Raw genomic sequence first — 20,382 nt, forward strand, 5'->3', positions numbered from 1 at the left:
AAAAGCTATAAAATTGCATTACATTCTGCTCTCAGCTCTCTAATGCATAACATGCTGTTTCTAGATTATCCGGGTGACTGTACTGAGACTGTCATTCCCAGATCTTCAGTATCTAATTCCACATTCCATATTGAGTCACAGAGACAGTTTTCTCGCTACTTCAATGAGTTTGAAGAATTACAGATGCTTGGGAAAGGGGCATTTGGTGCTGTCATTAAGGTACTTTCGGCCTTTTGATTATCAGTCTTTTTGTTGAACACATCAGTTGGTCCTGAGCAATAGAAAACTTTAATTCTACTCACCTAAAAATATAGGTACAGATAACGAATCCTATACTTATATGTACCAATTTTATTTTAGCTTCAAACAAAAACGTATTGTGCATTCATTTGGTTGACAGTATCATGCATACTTTGTTACGTGGGGGATGGGGCTACAAAGTAGCCTAAAGCTAGTTCTACAGTCATGGCAGATAAGTACAGAGCCAAAGAAGAAGGTTCTTTGGTCTCAAGCTCCAGACCAAAGAACCTTTTCTCTACAGCTGTTACAGGGTTCATTGGCAGTATTCACAAAGCATCACTGGTGCTTGATTTGTAACCCTCTTCCAATGGCCCTTATAATGGTTGCCTTGCCTTGTCTTGACATTCTGAAACCCTTAGTCAAGGGATTCACCAATCAAGTTTCAAGTTTATTGTCATATACAAATAACAATGAAGCATCATTACTGTAATGACATTTTTTTGACCCGTGTTCCTCCCAACCATGGGAAAAAAAACAAAATCCAAAAAGCATTTGCCCTGTAACCATCCAGTTAATGTCGGTTCATCCATGACATTCATCCCAAGCTTTCCACATAACAGATTTGATACCTGTACAAACATATCCTAGACTTTTCACAATAGCTACATCTTGTGGTCTGAACATTGAGCTAAGGGGTGAAAATGGGGGAAATATTTGTTCTGGAACCTCCTTATAACTACTTCCACTAAATTCCTAAATTGCCTGATTGTTAATGGGTCTTTTGACTATTCCTCTTGGATTATAAATTTATTTGAATTATGTCTTGTTTGAAATGTTCTTTCTGACATGGTAGGCTCTGACACATTGCCATATAAATAAAGACATTCCATAGATAAGAATGTAGAATCTATGGTCTTTTTTGCACAGGCACTGTAAGGCTACTTTTTGTGGTACTTAAGGTTAATGTCGGACAGAACAAATTAGTTGCACACGTGGTATACTAACTATTTTGAAATGCCTTTCCACCAGCAACAATAGAAGTCGCTGGTGGAAAGGACTTTGCATCACTTGCTTTACTTTGCTTGCTGGAGGAAACTTTGTGATGTGTACTCCTGTTGTTGCTGGTGGAAAGGTATTTTAGAGCGGTCAGACGTTCACAGTAGCTGAGACCCCCAGTGATTTGACCTTTTCTCTTTTAAAGAATGAATGTACTGGTTTATTCATGAAAATAGCATTCCATCATTTCTCTGGTTTCAGGTTCAGAACAAACTGGATGGCTGCTATTACGCTGTAAAACGGGTACAAATCAATCCTGCAAGTAAACAGTTCCGCAGAATTAAGGGGGAGGTAACATTGTTATCTCGGCTCAACCATGAAAACATTGTAAGGTACTATAATGCATGGATTGAGAAACACGAGCATCCTACTATTTCTCCTAAATGTGAAGCACATGAGGAAAAGAAAGTGACTGTGAAGCCAGAACAAATAGTAAAGAATGATTTGGGATTGTTGGATGATATTGAGGAAAACGCACCAGCACCCATATTAACCAGCTCTGTAGAATGGAGTACATCTTGCGAGCGATCATCCAGTGCGCACTGTACTAATGGGGATCAAGATTCAAGTGATGATGATGATGATGACGATGAAGAGGGAGTGTTTTCACCTTCGTTCCTGTATGTATTTTTGACACCGCTCATGTGAAAAGATTAGGGATTCACAAAAAAAAGAATTTTAGGATTAAGTCTGGATCAATCACAAAAGATCAGGCCCAATAACAAACCAAATCCAAGCCCTAATTTGCATGTGAAATTGGCACAATTCCACCAAAAAAGCATATGAAAAATGATTACCTTTTTAATTGTTTTTAATGTGTTACATAGTTACATGACATTTAGCTTGGTATACAGATTCTGATCATCCTTAGATAAGAATATTAAATTCCACTTAGGTGGCAGTGCACCGATTGAGTCTGCAACTGAGCCTGCCCAAGTGGTATCTGACTGAAAATTGGACAGATATTGATAGGCAGGGTTAAAAACCCCAAAGGAGGACTGCATCAGCTGGTTGGTGCCTTCCTCTCCCCCAGCATTCCTGTGTTTGAGATCCTATCGCTTGGCCCTCGATATCGCCCTCCTCAATGTGGGCATATTGTGGAAGTATCCGCTTGTTTGGTGGCTTCATCAAATGAGGGGATCTTTAAATATATGGCAGCCTTAGATGCAGGCTTTGGATGAGGCACATTTAGTCTCAAAGCCATATTGGCAACCTGGTGCTTTGAGTTATTCACCTTGGCCATTGGATTTTGGCAAACCTACATTGTACATAAGCCTTAATATCAGGTACAACTTTGAGTTATGTATGATACTTTGGATATGGAGATATTAATGGAGACTCTTATTTGTGGCCAGCATTGCATGTTTGAGTAGTGGCTCTGCAGTAGTTTGCCGTATCACTGTTGTGGCATTAAGGGAAAATAAATAAAATATTATCCCTGCTTATAAATTGGGTTTATTTAATATTTGGAAAGACTACCTTTTTATAGTATTTTTCAAAAGGCAATTTAATCAATCATGTGCTTCATCATTCAAATTAAAGTGGTCTTATGGTGTGCATATAGGTGTGTGTGTGTGTGTGTGTGTGTGTGTATATGTATATATATATATATATATATATATATATATATATAAATGCTAGTAAGCTGCACACCATAAGATAGAATTGATACCTGGGTGCCTGTGCGAAAAAAATAGTATACAGGCTTGAGTGACGGCACACACAGGATTTGCATAAAGGAGTCACCGGATCAAACAAAAATTGATTACATCAGAGGTTTATTGTTACCAACGTTTCAGCTCCACACAGGAGCTTTCGTCAGGGATCCCTGACGAAAGCTCCTGTTGGTATATATAATATATATATATATATATATATATATATATACAAGAACAGAGAGGAGCACACCCTTTAAGTGAAAAACAACTGCCCTTGGTGCTGGTCAAACAGTTCAATAGACAAGCAGAGTACCGCACACAAAAGGACTTTATGAAAATAAAAAGGTTTATTGGAAAAATCCAATAAACCTTTTTATTTTCATAAAGTCCTTTTGTGTGCGGTACTCTGCTTGTCTATATATATATATATATATAATATATATATATATAATATAATCTATATGCTTCAGCTCTTAGCTCGGGTGCAAGGTAAATGATTTAAATATCCAAAAAAGACCAGCAACACCGAGTTATATTCCAAAAACAATCAACTGTGTATTAAAAACGCATGAACAGCCAACGTTTCGGGACCTTTCTCAATATATATATATATATATATATATATATATATAATATATATATAATATATAGATAAATATGTATGCTCACACATATATATAGTCGTTTTTTTATCTTTTTGTAATGTTTGTTTGAATTTGTTTTAGGCCTGGGACAGATTCTGACAGTGAGATCATATTTGAGAATGAAGATGACATTAGTCCAGATCAGGTAATGCATGGTTTTAATGAAGAATAGTATTAAGTAGCAAGGATAGTAAAAATGATGCATGGAGAAGAGATCTTGTATTGAGAGAACCTTGTTAGCAAGGCAAGCTACTGCAGTGGCAGCAGGAAACATCCTGGTTTCATTTTATGATATGTTGGTGCTGCTCACTGATCTATGGGGTCTGCATTCTGCTTTTATTACAACTTAACTACATAATGTAGGACCTACATAACTTAGTGTTGTCCAGTCAACATGGATACTATTACTGGGCAGGTCATATAGATTCTATGTAACGTGATACATTTTCTCCACAATCTAAACAGGATGAAGAATATGACAAGAACAATGTAGAAGACCGCAAAGCTGGAGCCAATGAGATTGTGACTCAGGCAGTGCATTATTTATATATTCAGGTAGAGATCAGATGTCGTACTGCATTAATATTTCTGGTAATTCTTGTAGTTGCTTTCAAAGGGGACCTGTCATCTAAACATAGAAAGCTGTACAATAAAAGTCCTTTACAAAATTATGAATATAATTTTTCATATTGTTTTAATCATAAAAATCTATCACAGCAAACAGGTTGTGCAAATGCTTTTAGAATAAACAAATGACTGGGGGTTGAAGTGCAAGAGTACTAAGGGGGAAAAGGGACATGCCCCTTAGTGCTCATTCTCAAAGGACTTGCACACACACACCCTGTCAAGAAAGACTCCCTATTGTGTAGAAAAGTGCTATAGTTATCACTCCATGGTGCTCTACAAACTCAGTGGAGTACCATGCCTCCTGGAGCTTCTTACATTATTTGGGCAACACGCGGGGCAATTAGTTGCTGCAACTTTTAAGTTAGTCTATCACAGTGACTAATCGCAGCTTTTCTGCCATAGGCTACAATAGAACTCGCTGCGACTAATCGCCCGTGAGGTTTCACAAGGCAGATTAGTCTCCCCATGTAGTACCTACTCATGATGAGACCTTGTTTCAACCCTAAGTGATTAGTTGATTATAGTTTGGCCCTTACTTCATTTTCGTTTGGTGAGTAGGTTCTCTCACTATTGTTAGACAGTGGTGCTCGAAGACATTAGATTGCATGTTTTTCATTTTACAACACTGTGGAATTTCTGCACCATATGCTTCTCTTTTAGGTTAAATTTTAATATGTGCATTGAATGTATTTTTGCTGTATTGTCTTGCAGTTTTTCAAACAATTGTATAAATCTTATCTGTGTCAGATTTGAATTCTTCAAGCTTGCATCCTTTATTTTAGATGGAATATTGTGAGAAAAGCACCTTACGGGACACGATAGACCAAGGACTGTATATGGATGTTGGCCGCCTCTGGAGGCTGTTTCGTGAAATTTTGGATGGATTGACCTATATACATGAGCAGGTATGTAAAAAATAGATGTCTAAATGAATAGACTTTATTAGTATCTATAATTGGCGGCTACATCTATTTTCTGGGTTTATATATACCCAGCCTTATGCTAACTTGACAGTCTATGTAATATTTGTTTTATTTGTTTTATTCAACAGGGAATGATCCACAGAGACCTAAAGCCAGTCAATATCTTTTTAGATTCAGAAGATCATGTCAAAATAGGAGATTTTGGACTAGCTACAGATCACCCAGCATCTTATGTAAGTTCATAATGTGTTTATTTGTTTGCAACCCATATATATAAATATATACATATAATATATTTCATATTACCATTTCAATTTGCATTCTATGCATGTGGCATGTGGCATGAATACATATTTGCTACATATTCAAATACCGTTTACTGCCTCAATGGCACATGGGGATGGGTACTGTATTGGTACAAAGCTATATCCTCTCCATATGTGATTGGTTATGATGGGAACAGTACTTCTGAAAAGCTGGAGAGCCACAGTAGACTGTCCTTAGGTTTAATAAATATCTGTCAACCTTTGTCTGCAGAAATGGTAGCAAATCATTACACTGTTGCAGAGTGACTTTAGAGACTTTATAGATGGATTAATATACATAATATACATATTCATGGGTATTCATGGTGGTCTCTTTATTCTAGACTGAATCAGCACAAGGGGAAGAGGATCAGGCGCATTCTGACTTGGTTAAAGTCGACCCTGAAGGTAATCACCAATATAGAACATACTAAATGAATATAGTTTATCTTTTGGTGTTTATCATCATTTATAAATCAGATTAGAGCCGTGTGGACATAAGGACTTCTCAGGTACAAATATACAATATACGATATGATAATCTGTCCTGAATCCCACAGGCAGCATTTCTGTATTAAGAATAGTTGACATGCAAACTAATTGAAACTGTAATTAATTATTAGAATAAACCAAATGAATAAGGCCTGTGGCACAAACAGCATGTTTTCCGCCAACATAAAAACAACAACAGAAAAAAGAACCCTGTCTGCATCCGTCATAAATGTGCATTAAGGGTAAGGCTCCATGAGGCTGACAATCCACCCATATGCCCATATGTTCCAATTGCGCCAGCACCCAGAAGCATGGAATCCGTCTGGCTGCAGGCACACCAAATCACATTAGTTGGTGGGTCTATTTTGCTCAGAGCTATAGTTAATGTATTATATGTTGAGAGGCATTTTAGTAGCTCCTTTCTGAATTATTTCTGTTTTATTAATGTCTTTCTGTAGATAGGGCCTCAACACCTGGTCGCAATACTCAAGGTGAGGTCTCTGCAGTGATTGATAAGGTGGCAATATAACTACCGTCTATCTGCTACTAATACACCCTGCCAATGCAGCCTAGTATTCTGCTTGCTTTTTTGGCTTTTTTGAAGTAGTCCTGTATCAGCCCTTATCATCTAGAACTTATTGTTCAACAGTGACTAACTAATAGCTTTAAACACTTGCCCCTACAGCATTATCTGTTAAATGAGCTCTTTAGGGTGAAGAAAAGTTGTGGCGACTAATTAGTGCGCCACAAATATTTATATTACCCTATATGGCAGCTAAATCATTGTGATTAGTCGCCGTAATCGTAGCCATGGCAACTAATCACTCCATGTGATTTTTACACAAAAAAGCCAATTGGCATTGCCTGTAATAAAAAGCTTTTTCCTCTAGCCTTTTTGAGTACGGTTATTTACCATCAAACCTTTGTCAGCACTTTGCCCAGATTTTTTACATGTTCCATAAAGCAAGACCCACCCCAGTATACATAGACGTACATAAGTTACAGGTCCCCAAACCAGTTGTTTGGTTCGTAAATTTGACTTATTGCTAATAATTTCATTGTTGCAGGGGTAGAATTTATAGTATAATATAAAATGTGAATTGTTGTACAGTCCTAAAATGAGGCATTAAAATCAAATTGAACACAAATGTATCACAAATATACGGAAAGTGTATTGGGGGCCATACAAGGTATATCTGCCTTTCTATTGTTCCAATTGCCGAAACAGCAGGGAGTGAAGAGGAGCAGCAGCTCCTATTCACTTATTCATCTGCCTATGCACTGTACACTGGCCAACATGGTGCACTGGAAGATCACATGTTCGAATTTGCCCAATACCCAAACCGACTAATAACCATCAGCAGACTGCTTATTATCCTATTTACATGGCTGTCTGTAACTGGGTTGATTCATTTCTGCAAACTGAAATAAGAAGGTGGCTGACACCTATATTAAGATTAATCTAAACAAAAGCTGTAAGGCTTTTTTTTTTATTAGATTCCAATTGCTTAGATTGTAAGCTCTGTGGGACAGGGACCTCCTTTCTACTGTGTCTTTTAACAAATGGCATTTGATCTCTGTTTATTTATCCAAATGTATAACTGTGCTTTGTTACTTATAAATTATTATGCTTGTCCTCCCTATAAATAAAGTTATACATACAAACATACAAAAACCAAAAGCAGATCATCTGGATCATGTTACTGGGTAAAGAAGCAATGCAAATACACAAAGCATTAGAAGCATAATTATTTCTGTAACCATTTAGGCTATTAAGGTGAAAACACTTGTATTGTGCTTTAATAGGAAAACTCACTGGCATGGTTGGCACTGCCTTGTATGTAAGCCCTGAAGTCCAAGGAAACACCAAAGCTTCATATAACCAGGTAAGTACAGAACTGTTCATCCACAATATCAAGTTACAGTATGTTTATGGGCTTTCTACACTGGCTGTGTCATACAGAATAATATTTTACATTTATTTAAATATAATGCACTGTTACCCTGCACTGGGAAAAATTTGCTTCTGCAGAAATTATACACTTTATATAAAAAGGCTAACCATGGGGTGGCAATTCAAGGTACAGTTTGGATATAGGACACACTTACATAGCAGATAATCAATATGAAGTGCAGAAAACACAAGCTAAAATGTATTTCATGGCTTTCCAGAAATGTAGAATGAAAACCTTTCTCATAATCAGTAAGTCATTTTATACCAAACAATAGTTTATTTGTAGGTGCTGGATGGACTTGTAAAGACTTTTAATGAAAGAATGTATATGTGTTTATATATGAACTTAATTTATATTCAAGCTCACTTTTTTATGTCTGACCATAGAAGCCAATATAAATCCAGTTTGTTAAATATCTGTGCATAACATGGATCTACTGTTATTTCTTCCTTCTTAAAATGCTTAATTCTGTGTATTCTCCTGTGTCCTTAGAAAGTGGACCTTTACAGCCTGGGTATAATATTGTTTGAGATGTCCTACCGGCCCATGGACACAAGTTCTGAACGTATCTCTGTCTTAAGCAGGCTTAGACAGGTAAATCTGAGATGATTAATATGGGCTCTCCTGGGAATATACATACCTCTGTATGGTAGAACATAGTGTAAAAGCCACAGATTTAAAGGGTTTTAGAACAAGATACAGGCCAGAGAGATTGCTCCCCATTACATTATATATTTACTGCAAATCATTTAGGTTTTTGGGTTTGTTTTTACAGCTTTTCCTGCATTAATCTATGCCCTCTATACTCAAATGCCAGCATTGCACAATCTCTCTGTCTGCTGTGGCATGTTATGGCCTGAATTATTAAGTTCACATTAAGTACACATTTATACCTATTAAAGCTGCAGCCTTAAAGATTATTTTCTTGTGAATATCAAATGAAAATAAATGCTAGTGGCTAGTGAAAAAGAGTTGCAGAACCCAAATGTTTTTTCTCTTGCAGGTGTCTGTAGGACACAGGGACCAACACTCGGACCATACTCCCTGTGTTCCACAGACATCTGAACAGAAAAAGATTTGTGGTGAGTTTTACAGAATCTCTTTTTTTGCAGGCCTTGATTGTGTTCCCAAGTGATTTTGAAAACCCAGAAAATGAAAAACAGGTAAAACATGATATGAGATTTCAGATGAGAGCTTTGAACAGTTTGAATCTAAGAGACATTTCTGCTATTTCTTCCCACCCCCAATTTCCAAGCAAAATTGAATTTAGTAGGCAAGACTGGCATTGGGGCTTTTCTAACCAGTATCTGTTTAATTCAGTTAATATAAGAAAGCAGATTCTCATGTGATAGGCAGCCTTTCTGTCATGTGGTATTTGGATTATTGCAGCTAGTTGCAAGACAGCTTAGAAAGGAGGAGTTGAAAGCTGAAGTGATAAACAGTCTGAGGCCTTTAACCCATCCAAGTTTAAAAAGAAAAAAAAATATTTTATGTGCAACAGAATACATGAAAAGCCTAATCAAATCAGTTTGTAACGCTACCTGTGTTGGCATGGATATCCACAGGGGTCCCCACTTTCCATACCTGTGAGCCACATTCAAATGGTAAAAGTGTTAGGTAAGCAACACAAGCATAAAAAAAGTTCCAAGAGTGCCAAATAAGGGCTATGATTGGCTATTTGGTCACTCCTATGTGGACTGTCAGCCTATCCGAGGCTCTGTTTAGAACAGAGGTTTTTATGCAAGCAAACCTTGCCTCCATACCAGAAGTTCAAAAATAAGCAGCTGCTTTGAGGCCACTGGGGGCAGTGTTCAAGGGATGGTGAATAACATGTTGCTTGCAAACCACTGGTTAGGGATCACTGATGTATACAAACAACACATTTCCATGGAGTTTATATACAGTAAATTACATTATATTACAGTAAAAACATTACATGTAAAATCAGGAAAATTCTTCAAGTACTCAAATAAACACAAGAGTCAGTTTTACTTTGAAATACAATATTTACAGTGATAACGAGGAGGGTTAAGCAGTGAGCATTATGGGGGCATGTGTACAGGCCTCTCTCAGATCCACTACCTAAAGCAATAACTGATGTGCGCATGACAGCTGGAATTGACTATTTACAGACAGAACCACGGCAAACTATGCACCTGGTTAGTGTTTTAAACCTCTTTATTTCACTAATAACAATATTCATAGAGGATAAACATACAATTGTTGGGAACAATAGGACCGATATTGATGCAAAATCCTGGAAAACACGAAAAATCAAGGAAAAGCACCCATTGAAATTCATTATAAATAAGTGGCACCACAAAATAGTGTAAAATTCAGGAAAGCTTAAAATCAGGGTACTTAAAATGAATAAGGTGTCATATTTTTATTAAGATATGTATGCATATAATTTAATCTTGTAGAAAAAAGTGATTACTTGGCTCCTGAACCATGACCCAGCATCCCGCCCCACCGCTATGGAGTTGCTTAAGTGCGATCTCTTACCCCCACCACAACTAGAGGAGTCTGAACTCCATGAAGTCCTGCACCACACCTTGGCCAATATCGATGGGAAAGCGTACCGCACAATGATGAGTCAAATCTTTGCCCAGCGCATTTCACCTGCTATGGATTATACATATGACAGTGATATATTGAAGGTATATAGATATAAAATTACTTCAATAAGTTACTTTTAAATATTGCTTAGATTCTAGAAAAGCTATTCTAGGCACTTAAGCAAACAACGTAGACTTTTTTTTTACTGTGTATACTGTACTTCTGCATTTACATGGGACCTCAGGAATGGATCTCTATTTCACCATATAACACAGACAAGAAAAATAACATATTTGTTCTCAGGGCCATATCCATATATTTGGCACCTGAGGGCCTGTGTCAAGGGTGGATCCTCAGGTGCCTATATAATAATTTTTTTTAAAGAGAAAGAAAATCCTCCCCAGCCTCTAGTGACTGCCTGCATAAATCCGACCGAAGGTGGCATCTAAATACAGTGCTGTAACCATTGATGTGGGCATAGTACACTGGCTGTCCATGGTAATTGGATGAGTTTAGGACAGCCCTGTTTCAGGGGATCCATTGTAAACAGAAGGCTGCCAGTCCTAAAGCACTGGGCCAGGAATTCATTGATTAATGACCTGAAAATATAGTATGTGCAAGCATTATGATGCTGTTTTTTTTCAGGGTATTTTCTCAGTCCGTTCTGCCAGACTACATCATCATGTTTGTGAGGCAGTCTGCAGGATATTTAAAAGACACGGTAAGCTCAAATTCTTCTTGATTTTATGTAGCATCACTTCATCCTAAGAAAATATCTGAAAGAATGCCTAATACATTTTATATGAAGTGGATAAATCGTTGCTACTATTGTACTTTTGTTATAAAGCCACTTTTTTTTTTGATTTGCACATGAGTTATATGGCTGGTGTTGTAAAGCCCCTCAAGGGTTTTACAGAGATTGCTGTTGCCTTTGGGCCAATGTTTTCCTTTGTTGTTCTGTTGTAGGGGCTGTGAAGTTACATGCCCCACTGCTGATGCCACGAGGTAAAGCTGGGTTTGATAACAGTGAATCTGCATGTTTTATGGATCACAGTGGCATGCTGGTCACCCTTCCTTATAACCTCAGGGTAGGTAGCATATTTATATTAATCATAAGTTACTTCTTATTTAATTAGTGTGTTTAATCCTTTGATGCCCCTGGTGTAGCTTTTGCCAGTTGTGATGAATAGGTTAACCCAAAACCTAAAGGATCCACAAGTTCAAGCCAAGAACATGAGCACCAGGTGTGGGTCTGGGCAGGTGTCAAGGTTAAATGTATTCAATAGTGCTGCCCACTCCCCCAGGGTGACTGATCCAGGTTATATGTAAGTTTTCCAAGTGGAGCCAGGTGTGTATTATAAAGTAGAAGAGGACTTCAGGCTGGGTCGGGTGTATGTTAGGGTCTGGTTCAGGTCTAAAAATTTTTGGACCTGCTGATCACTATTTGCCAGAAAACTGGCTATGAAACCATTAACAGCTGTGGTCATGCAGATTTCAAGCCTCTGCTCTACAAAGCACAGTTGGGAGAATATATTGTACTTGGATTTTGTGCCGGGTGCATTTAAAGACAGCCAAGGCAAAGTCATTAAGAACAAACCACTCCTGTGAATTAAAAAAAACAAAACAAAAGTTTGCTCAGTTGTTAGAGTTCCCTTTAATATGAAAGTGATATTTTGACAATATGATCTGCTAAACACTTATTTTTGTCCTTTTCTATTTTTAGATATCATTTGCGCGGTTTGTTGCAAGGAATAATATAACTAGTTTGAAAAGGTAATTGAAACACCATGTGACCTGTAATAAATTACATTTGCATTTTGTATTGGAAATGATTTATCAACACTGTAGCATCAGCTTTTATGGACCTCAGATTTGCTAATATTCTGATGATTTTTGACGGCCCCAAAGCTTAGCAGCTCAGCAGCCACTCAGAGAGCAGTGATTATGTAGCAAGCCACTGGCTTGCAAACAATGGCCTAATAAAGTCAGATGGTGTCTGAAGGCCTGGATCATTACTGTTACAGGCTCCTGCACTAAGTTTAGTATTTAAAATACAGTATTTCTAGCCATAATCCTTGTTTTAATTCTCCTTTTAACTAGTATTCTCCATTTTTTCCTAGGTATAGCATTGAGAGAGTGTTTAGACCACGCAAACTGAACCGCTGCCATCCAAAGGAACTCACTGAGTGTGCATTTGATATAATCACTTCTGCTGCAAACTGTTACCTGCCCATTGCAGAAACAATATACACCATATATGAAATTATCCAGGAATTTCCAGTACTGCAGGTATGTTTGCCACTTATTTTCTTGGGTTCCTTTTAATGCACAGTGCTGTTGTGTGCCAGAATTACCTGTATTTTGTATCACATTATGGATGTGTTGAGTTGCTTGTACACTGTTGTTTTTTGGAGGCCCAGATCAGCCTGAGTATGGAGAGTTATGTGTTCCATGTGCCTATCATGGGGTGAGGGCATTGCTTTATCTATGTGATCAAACAGTTCTTACAAAGAAATACTTTGATCAATGTGTAAAGTCAATCAGGGCAGAAGATTTACCAGTGGAGTAAGGGCTGTGTAGCTGTCATGCTAACCCACATGACCAGCATAATGCTTGCCCATGTAAACTACTTGAAGGAAAAGTAACACTAAAATAGAATAGATTTTTTACTTAAAATTTTTTAGTGTTACTTTTCCTTTAAAGGAGAACTTTGCATGCTATTTATAATTTTGCCTTAAAATGGTTTTTACATTTGTTATCTGATGCCATATTTGTGCAGCAGGCCGTTAGCATTAGAAGCTCTATCTGCCAGGTTGAGAAGAGACGGTCAGGTTGGCAAAACAGTCAGGTTTAGGGACATCAAGTAACAATTCCTTACAAATGCAGGCCTATCAGCGAAAACTAAACAACATGACCTATAGGGAACTTTTTATGTACATTTATATTTTGATGAGCAGTTTTTTAGTATCAGTATCACTAAGCTTTTTGAGAAAAAAAAATTAAAAAATAAAAAATCATTTTAGGCAACTTTGAATATACATCAGTTAAAAAAGATGCTGCCTTTTCATCAGTGTAATATGGTTTGGAACAGTTCCCTAAGCCTGGCCCCCAGTTCTCCTGCTGATCAGACTGACTACTTTGAGACTCAAATAAAATGTAACAGTAGTCGACTGTCCTCAGCCTGCCTTCAGCCTGCGTCCTTCCAATCCCACAATTCCCTGCACTTGTGATGTCAATAAGGAAAGGAACATCACAGAGCAATGCATTGTGGGTTATATAGTTCCTGCATGCTGTCTGTAAGCTGTGGAGAAGTTACAAATTGTAACATTAATGTTTTAGTTCAAATGATGCGCAAAGAGAAGAACTGTTTTACAGCTGGATTTTAGCATATTAAAATGGTATTTATTTATTCTTTTTTAAGGAACAGATTACAGTGATAGATATATTAGGGGTTTCTGTGTTATGTGGGGCTCTTTAACAAATTTTGATTTAAAAGCCGAAGTTCCCCTTTAATTAGGAACACAAAGATGGCAATGTTTATATGTGGTAAGCCATGTTGTAGCATCAGATTTTCCTATCGTGGCTCCAGTTGGGCACAGCTATAATGCATGTAAACTGTCTCTGTCCGTGCTACAGCTCACTGTGTTTATACCTGTATACATTCCTGACCCTGCTGACTGAGTGTGCTTATTCTAACAGGAAAGGAATTACAGTATTTATGTGAACCACACCTCGTTGTTGAAAGCCATTCTCCTTCACTGTGGCGTGCCCGAGGATAAACTCACTCAGGTGTATAACATTCTGTATGATGCAATGGTAAGCACAAACCAAGCGCTGCTAAATATGCAGTACTGCAGCTTGTGATAATGGATGGCCAAGAAACATACACTCCTGGACTGGCCACTACTATCTACAACATTTGCTTTGCTCCTAGATAGCTAACACAAAACAAGCGGCATAGCAATAATAACTGGAACTTGAAGGCATTTTTAACTCTTTAGCAAATATTCTGCCATTAATACATCCCTGGAGCTTTTATGAGCTATCAGAAACTTATATCCACATAGGTATTTGAAATGTGCTATGTGTATGTCTGCAGCTCTTACAAGCTGTTGTGGGACACTTCCCACCATTCTACTGACACAATGCCAAGAGGATGCTGGGAGTTCTTTCTTTTGGAAGTAGGCCTATATTAATAGCTGCTTAAATACATCTTTTGTATGTGAGCCTACATTTTTAAAAAATATTGATTTGTCTTTTAGATTGAGAAGCTGACAAAAAGAGAAGTGGAAGCCAAATTTTGTAATCTCTCCCTTTCAGAGAACAGTGTAAGTACCTGCGTCCTCTTGTGTCAGTGCCATGTGTTTTATCTGTCTGTGCCGGCACCATGTCTGAAACATAATATTGCTTATCCAGCCTGGGGTGCTACCTCATGTGTTACTTCACCCATTTGCCCACTACACTACAAGATTTATGAAATGCAAATATACACTGGGTGTCATTAATCATCAACCCTTCTGTCTTAAAGGACACCATTATTTATAGTAATATATATATGCAATACTTTATTGCTAATGTATATATGTACTATTTTCATGGCGGTTTTTCTTAAATGACACTCCAGAGCAATTTATCTAGAGGCTTGAGCTGCGCTTTTGTCAGCTCTTCTGTAATCCATCTGTAGTTGATGATCTGGAACAGGCCCGGGCTGGCAATCCATGGATTCTGGCAAATGTCAAAGTGGCTGCTGTTAGATGCCACTTTTTGTAGAGCTGATGGGGGCTGTTTAGGGCCTAATTTAAATCCCGCTCACCATTTCATTCATGTTTCTTTCTTATTTTTAAAGTTCCAATTGAGTCGCCTTTACCGGTTTATTGAGCAGAAAGGAGACCTCCCAGATTTGGAGGCAATGATGGTCCCACTCACAAAGCAAAAAACAGGGGTCGGTGTGCTGGCAAAGCAAGGTTTGAAAGACTTGGAAGGAGTCATTGGATTAGTGAAGAGGCTGGGCATTAAATTACAGGTTTGGATTCTAACAAAGGAGCAATGAGCTATTTGCATGCATGCAGATTAAGTTCAGTAATCCACATTTGACATGTTTGTTCCACCATTAAATGCAAAGCAGTTTCATTTTTGAGGGGAAAAGTGACATTTTAGATTTTTGACTTCTATTTTGATGTTTGAAATGAGTACATAGCACTACAACCTTATAGAATGAATACATAACATCAATTTGCATTCTAGATTGTGGTTAACTTTGGACTTGTCTACAAGATGCAGCAGCACAGTGGCATAGTCTTCCAGTTTGTGGCTTTTATCAAGCGGAGACAGAGGACTGTGCCTGAAATACTTGCAGCTGGAGGCAGATATGACCATTTGGTAAGTACAGAACTGAATACCCTTGGCATTACCAAGATTAGTAGATTAGGGATGTCATTACTGCAGCATGCTGGGATGCTTAGCTATTTTTACTAGGTTCTTAGGATCCTCATAGTCTTTCCCGTATATAATAACATTCCATGGTCCATCAGCATTATTTTTTCTAGATTGCATGATATGTTATGAATGCCATTTCTGAGTGGGTGAGTGGGATCCAGACAGAACACAAAAAGCCTAAATGATAAGTAAACCTCTAAAATAAGTGACTGTAAAATTGATGAGAGTGCTATTTTTTCCAAGATTTGACAATATTAAAAAGGAATTTGTACTGTTAATATGAACGAATTTTGTTAAAGCTGCGCAACCTGCTGGTCTGTTTCCGAACATGATGTCGAGAAAGTTGTCAGGTGAAAGAAGGAAGAGGGCGAGTCTGATGTTTGTCTGGTTAGATAATTTTTGTCACGTCTTTCCTGATGTTTCTAATGTTTTTCGTAAGAACATCAGACCTGCCCTCTTTCTTTCTCCTGACAACGTCCCTAACATCACTGTCGGAAACTGACCAGCAGGTGGCGCTGTTGTAACAAAATTCATTCATATTTACAGAGCACATTGCTTATATCTTCCAATCTTGGAAAAAAATAATGAGTTTAAATAGCAAAAGTGCTTAGTATAGCACTCTTATCAATTTTACATTCACTTAGTTATTTCAAATCCTTTAGTTTACCGATGCAGAAAACATCTGACACATCTCTGTTCAGTTCTATCACTCAGTGTGACAGGAACTGTAGTGCTCAGCAGAGATGTTCTTATTTATCAAGACGATCCTCAGTGGATCGAAACGCGTAGATTTGGGCATCCAATAAAGGATTTTTCTTGTAGCCTGTATGCCGTGAGTGCCTTCTATGGAGAGATTATGATGAATGGTTTGCACCCGGCCTTTAACTGTACAGAGTGATGAGTGCCGATAACCGGATTATATATATATATATATATATAATAAAACATATATATATATAATAAAACACTTTTTTAGCATTAACCTTACAAATATGATTAAAACACATGGTTTCTTCATGATTTCAATCTGCTTCTGATTGAACCAAGAATTATATATAATGTATTTTTCCTTTTCTTTAGATTTCCCAGTTTAGGGGACCTCAGACTGGAGCTATGGGATTACCCTGTGCTGTAGGCGTTAGTATAGCAATAGACAAGATATCTGCTGCGCTTTCCACTGCAGAGGAACATGTAAGTTAAATGTACTAAATTATCCTCCTTCAAATGATGCTGACACTTTTTTTGGGGAATGGGCAGCCATGTGAACATGAGTTTTTGTTCACGTCATGGTTTGTGAGCACTCTGTGGGGCAGTATCTGCAGGGAAGGATACACAGAAGTGCAAGATATGGGGAATCTATTTGGAGTATTTGGAATACAAACATTACCAGCCATGGCAATACTGGATTACTCTGTCATGTGACCCTACCACTCAATGCCTGTAAAGGTCATCAGTGCAAAAGATACTCATGTATATATAAGCATATTTTTTGTGTGCTGTCTCAGGACTGATTGCATCCAGTCGTTTGCCTGTAGCATGGCATATATATTAACACTTTTTACTTCCTCCATCAGATCAGCAGCTGTGATTTATTAGTCGTAAGCGCTGGGCAGATGTCTCTGAATAGAGCCATTGGGATAACACAGAAGCTGTGGGCTGCTGGCATTACTGCAGAGATCATGTATGAGTGGTCTGAGGTAAATCTAAATAATAATGCACCATGTTGGGTAAACACAATATACTTATCAAGAAACACTGACATAGGAACTGCTGGAAGTGGAAAGAAGCTGTGGCTGGCCCATAGCATGCTGAATGGCTCCATAACCAGTGACATGAATGTAACCCACCTGTCACTGCACATATGGGCTGGATTTGGGGCTGAAAAAGCGTTAGTGCACAGTAACAGCCGGAGAGTGCTCATCTCACTGGTTACAGATATGGGTCCGCTCAGTACATTATTGATGTATTTTGTGCTGGCGGAGAAAATCCTTACTTCAATAGGTATCTGAAATTCAATAAGCATAGTAATAACCTTTTCATATTTGCAGCCTCTCCAGTCCTTTTCTCATTTCCAGATAAAGGGCCTGTTATACATTAACTGTAAAATACAGCTACGTATTATGTTTCTTGGTCCCAAGCAATCCTGTATTGTAACACATCCCATACCCATCCCACACCCAAAATATTGCTTCATGTAGAAGTTTCTTTTTATTTCTTTTGTCTCAAGTCTCAGGATGAACTGCAGGATTATTGCAAGTGTTCGGGGATTTCGTATGCTGCAATTATTTCTGACAAAGAAGGAAATCACATTAAGGTAAACCATTTATTTTTATGCAAGCCAGTAATTCATCATTTCCCGTGTTTAACTTCAATCTATAGTTTGTTTTAATTATGTATGACTTCTGCAGAAATGACCAGTCGGGTACTAACTGGTATCTGAAAATGAACTAAAGCATTCAAACTTTCCTGTGTTGCTAGGCCTCTCTGTAGTCCCATTTAGTAGGTCATTTAATTGGTCATTTACTGTGGAAGACCAGTGCCCAACGTGAGCTCAGTAAAGTCCCTCTCCGCTCAGGGTGTGTACAGGGGTACAGCAGCCTGTCAGAAGCTTGCATCACCCATGACTTAGTTATAAATAAGTGGCAGTTATCAGTATACTATATGTTCCATTTGGAAATATTAGAAACTGAGAGTATGCTTCCGGCAAGCAGTATCTTATTGCAAAAAATGATCTAGGAGAATAGTGTGGTGTCATAAGTGGAATGTCTAGGAGGACAGGGAGCCATAACTCCCAAATATTATTTCATGAATGATACCGTAAATCATTGCCTGTATAGGTATCCCCTATAGAAAGCACTGTCCTGATGAAAACATTTGAAGGTATAGTGGCCCCCAAAAACACCAAATATATTTGGTTCAAGTTGTTTTTGCAGACACAGATCAGTATTGGCCATTAATTATGTGTTTCATTAGTTATAATGGGTTTCCTTGTCATTCAGCTGAAAACATTTGAGAAGGAAAGACAGAGTGAGAAGAGAATATTGGAATCTGATCTAGTGGATCTCCTGGTGCAGAAACTTCGGATCAGAGTCCTTGAAGAAAGAAATAACAGGTGCATTTTCTTTCCATTTATCTATTTATTTTAAAGGTTTTTTTTTCTTGTTATTGGATGTTAATTCATATTAATGCGCTATAGTTGCTGAAAGCTGTTTTACTATTTCAAAATTAGATGTTAGAGGAACAGAACAAACAAAAAATGAAAATGTTTTAAAGTAATAACAATATAATGTACTGTTGCCCTGCACTGGTTAAACTGGTGTGTTTGCTTCTGATACCCTACTATAGTTTATATAAATAAGCTGCTGTGTAGCCATGGGGGCAGCCATTCAAGCTGGAACAGGGAGAAAATGCACAGGTTACATAGTAGATAACCTCTGCTATGTAACCTGTGCCACTTGGACTTTTTTCAATTTTAATAGCTACCCCCGTGGCTAGTGTTTCTGAAGCAAACACATAACTTTTACCAGTTCAGGGCAACAGTAAATTGTATTCTAATTACTTTCATACATTTTAATCTTTCTCTAACAGTCGTCTGTGGGACACAGGGACCATGGGGTATAGTAGGTACCAGCAGGAGGCAGGACACTAGAATAGGAAGAAGAGAACTAACCCCTCCTCCCTGCTGCTATACCCCCCAGTACTTCCTGTCTGCACCAGTTTTTTTCTAGTGTCCCACAAGGAGACAGGATCTTCAAGTTTTCTTCGTTCAGATTCAATCTGGCAATAGGGGTTGTTCCTAGAGGTCTCCAACAGGAGCTACTCTACTCAGGCTTCCCCCTACGTGGGAAAAGTAAAGGACGCTGGGGCACGTGAGTTACAAGCCCTGCAGACACCCTGCCTCTGAACACAGAGTGCAGAAGCTGCCCAGCGCTCCCTAGTGCCATGGCCATTTTCTGGCCTTAAACCTTGCCTATTTCACATCAGCCTTCCTCCTGCAGGCTATCCAGCCCGACCAACCCCTCCTCCCCACGCTGCCTTCTCCACCTTAGCCATGCTTCCACCGTTTCCCCTTCCACAATCCTACGCTCCCAGACCATTTGCTCAGCTCTGTCTGCCTGTGCCCTGCCTTCAGCCCCTCTTACCATCCGGCTCCATTCCTCGTGGCATCCATGCGGCTCCCTTAACTTCGATCCGATGAGTTCCACCATGCGTTCCACCATGCGTTCCACTTCCTGCTCGGCGCGTGACGTCATCAATCTTCGCGCCACTCCGCGCGCTTCTCCCTTACTTGTGCGCACTCTCTCTGCAGTCACCGGATCGCATGGACACTCACTGCTCTCCATCCTGAACATCCAAAAGGAGGAATTCTCCAGGCAGAGGCTCTGGCAGAAAGGGCTCACAGGGACCACGGTTCTGTTTACTTCTTCCCTTTTATTGCAGGGGTTAGGCGCTGGCTAGTGGAGAACAGGCATTCAGGGGGGTTGGGG

At 38.6% G+C, this 20,382-nt stretch overlaps 1 protein-coding gene across 3 annotated transcripts in view; it reads left to right on the forward strand.

The window, feature by feature from the left end:
* eif2ak4 (eukaryotic translation initiation factor 2 alpha kinase 4) overlaps positions 1-20,382 on the forward strand; it is a 41,211-nt gene that overhangs the window by 11,750 nt on the left and 9,079 nt on the right. The window contains exons 11-34 of one of the 3 annotated variants that reach the window (XM_012968127.3): positions 65-219; positions 1,498-1,916; positions 3,680-3,743; positions 4,064-4,153; positions 5,008-5,130; positions 5,277-5,381; positions 5,798-5,861; positions 6,404-6,436; positions 7,752-7,831; positions 8,393-8,494; positions 9,013-9,063; positions 10,324-10,560; positions 11,105-11,180; positions 11,426-11,547; positions 12,183-12,232; positions 12,580-12,748; positions 14,159-14,275; positions 14,722-14,787; positions 15,306-15,482; positions 15,704-15,838; positions 16,976-17,086; positions 17,470-17,592; positions 18,123-18,209; positions 18,895-19,007. In XM_012968127.3, coding sequence (XP_012823581.1) covers positions 65-219; positions 1,498-1,916; positions 3,680-3,743; positions 4,064-4,153; positions 5,008-5,130; positions 5,277-5,381; positions 5,798-5,861; positions 6,404-6,436; positions 7,752-7,831; positions 8,393-8,494; positions 9,013-9,063; positions 10,324-10,560; positions 11,105-11,180; positions 11,426-11,547; positions 12,183-12,232; positions 12,580-12,748; positions 14,159-14,275; positions 14,722-14,787; positions 15,306-15,482; positions 15,704-15,838; positions 16,976-17,086; positions 17,470-17,592; positions 18,123-18,209; positions 18,895-19,007 — 2,869 coding nt within the window. 3 annotated transcript variants of the gene reach the window in all.

The sequence above is a fragment of the Xenopus tropicalis genome, chromosome 8 (assembly GCF_000004195.4).
Source record: "Xenopus tropicalis strain Nigerian chromosome 8, UCB_Xtro_10.0, whole genome shotgun sequence".
NCBI classification, from domain to species: domain Eukaryota; kingdom Metazoa; phylum Chordata; class Amphibia; order Anura; family Pipidae; genus Xenopus; species Xenopus tropicalis.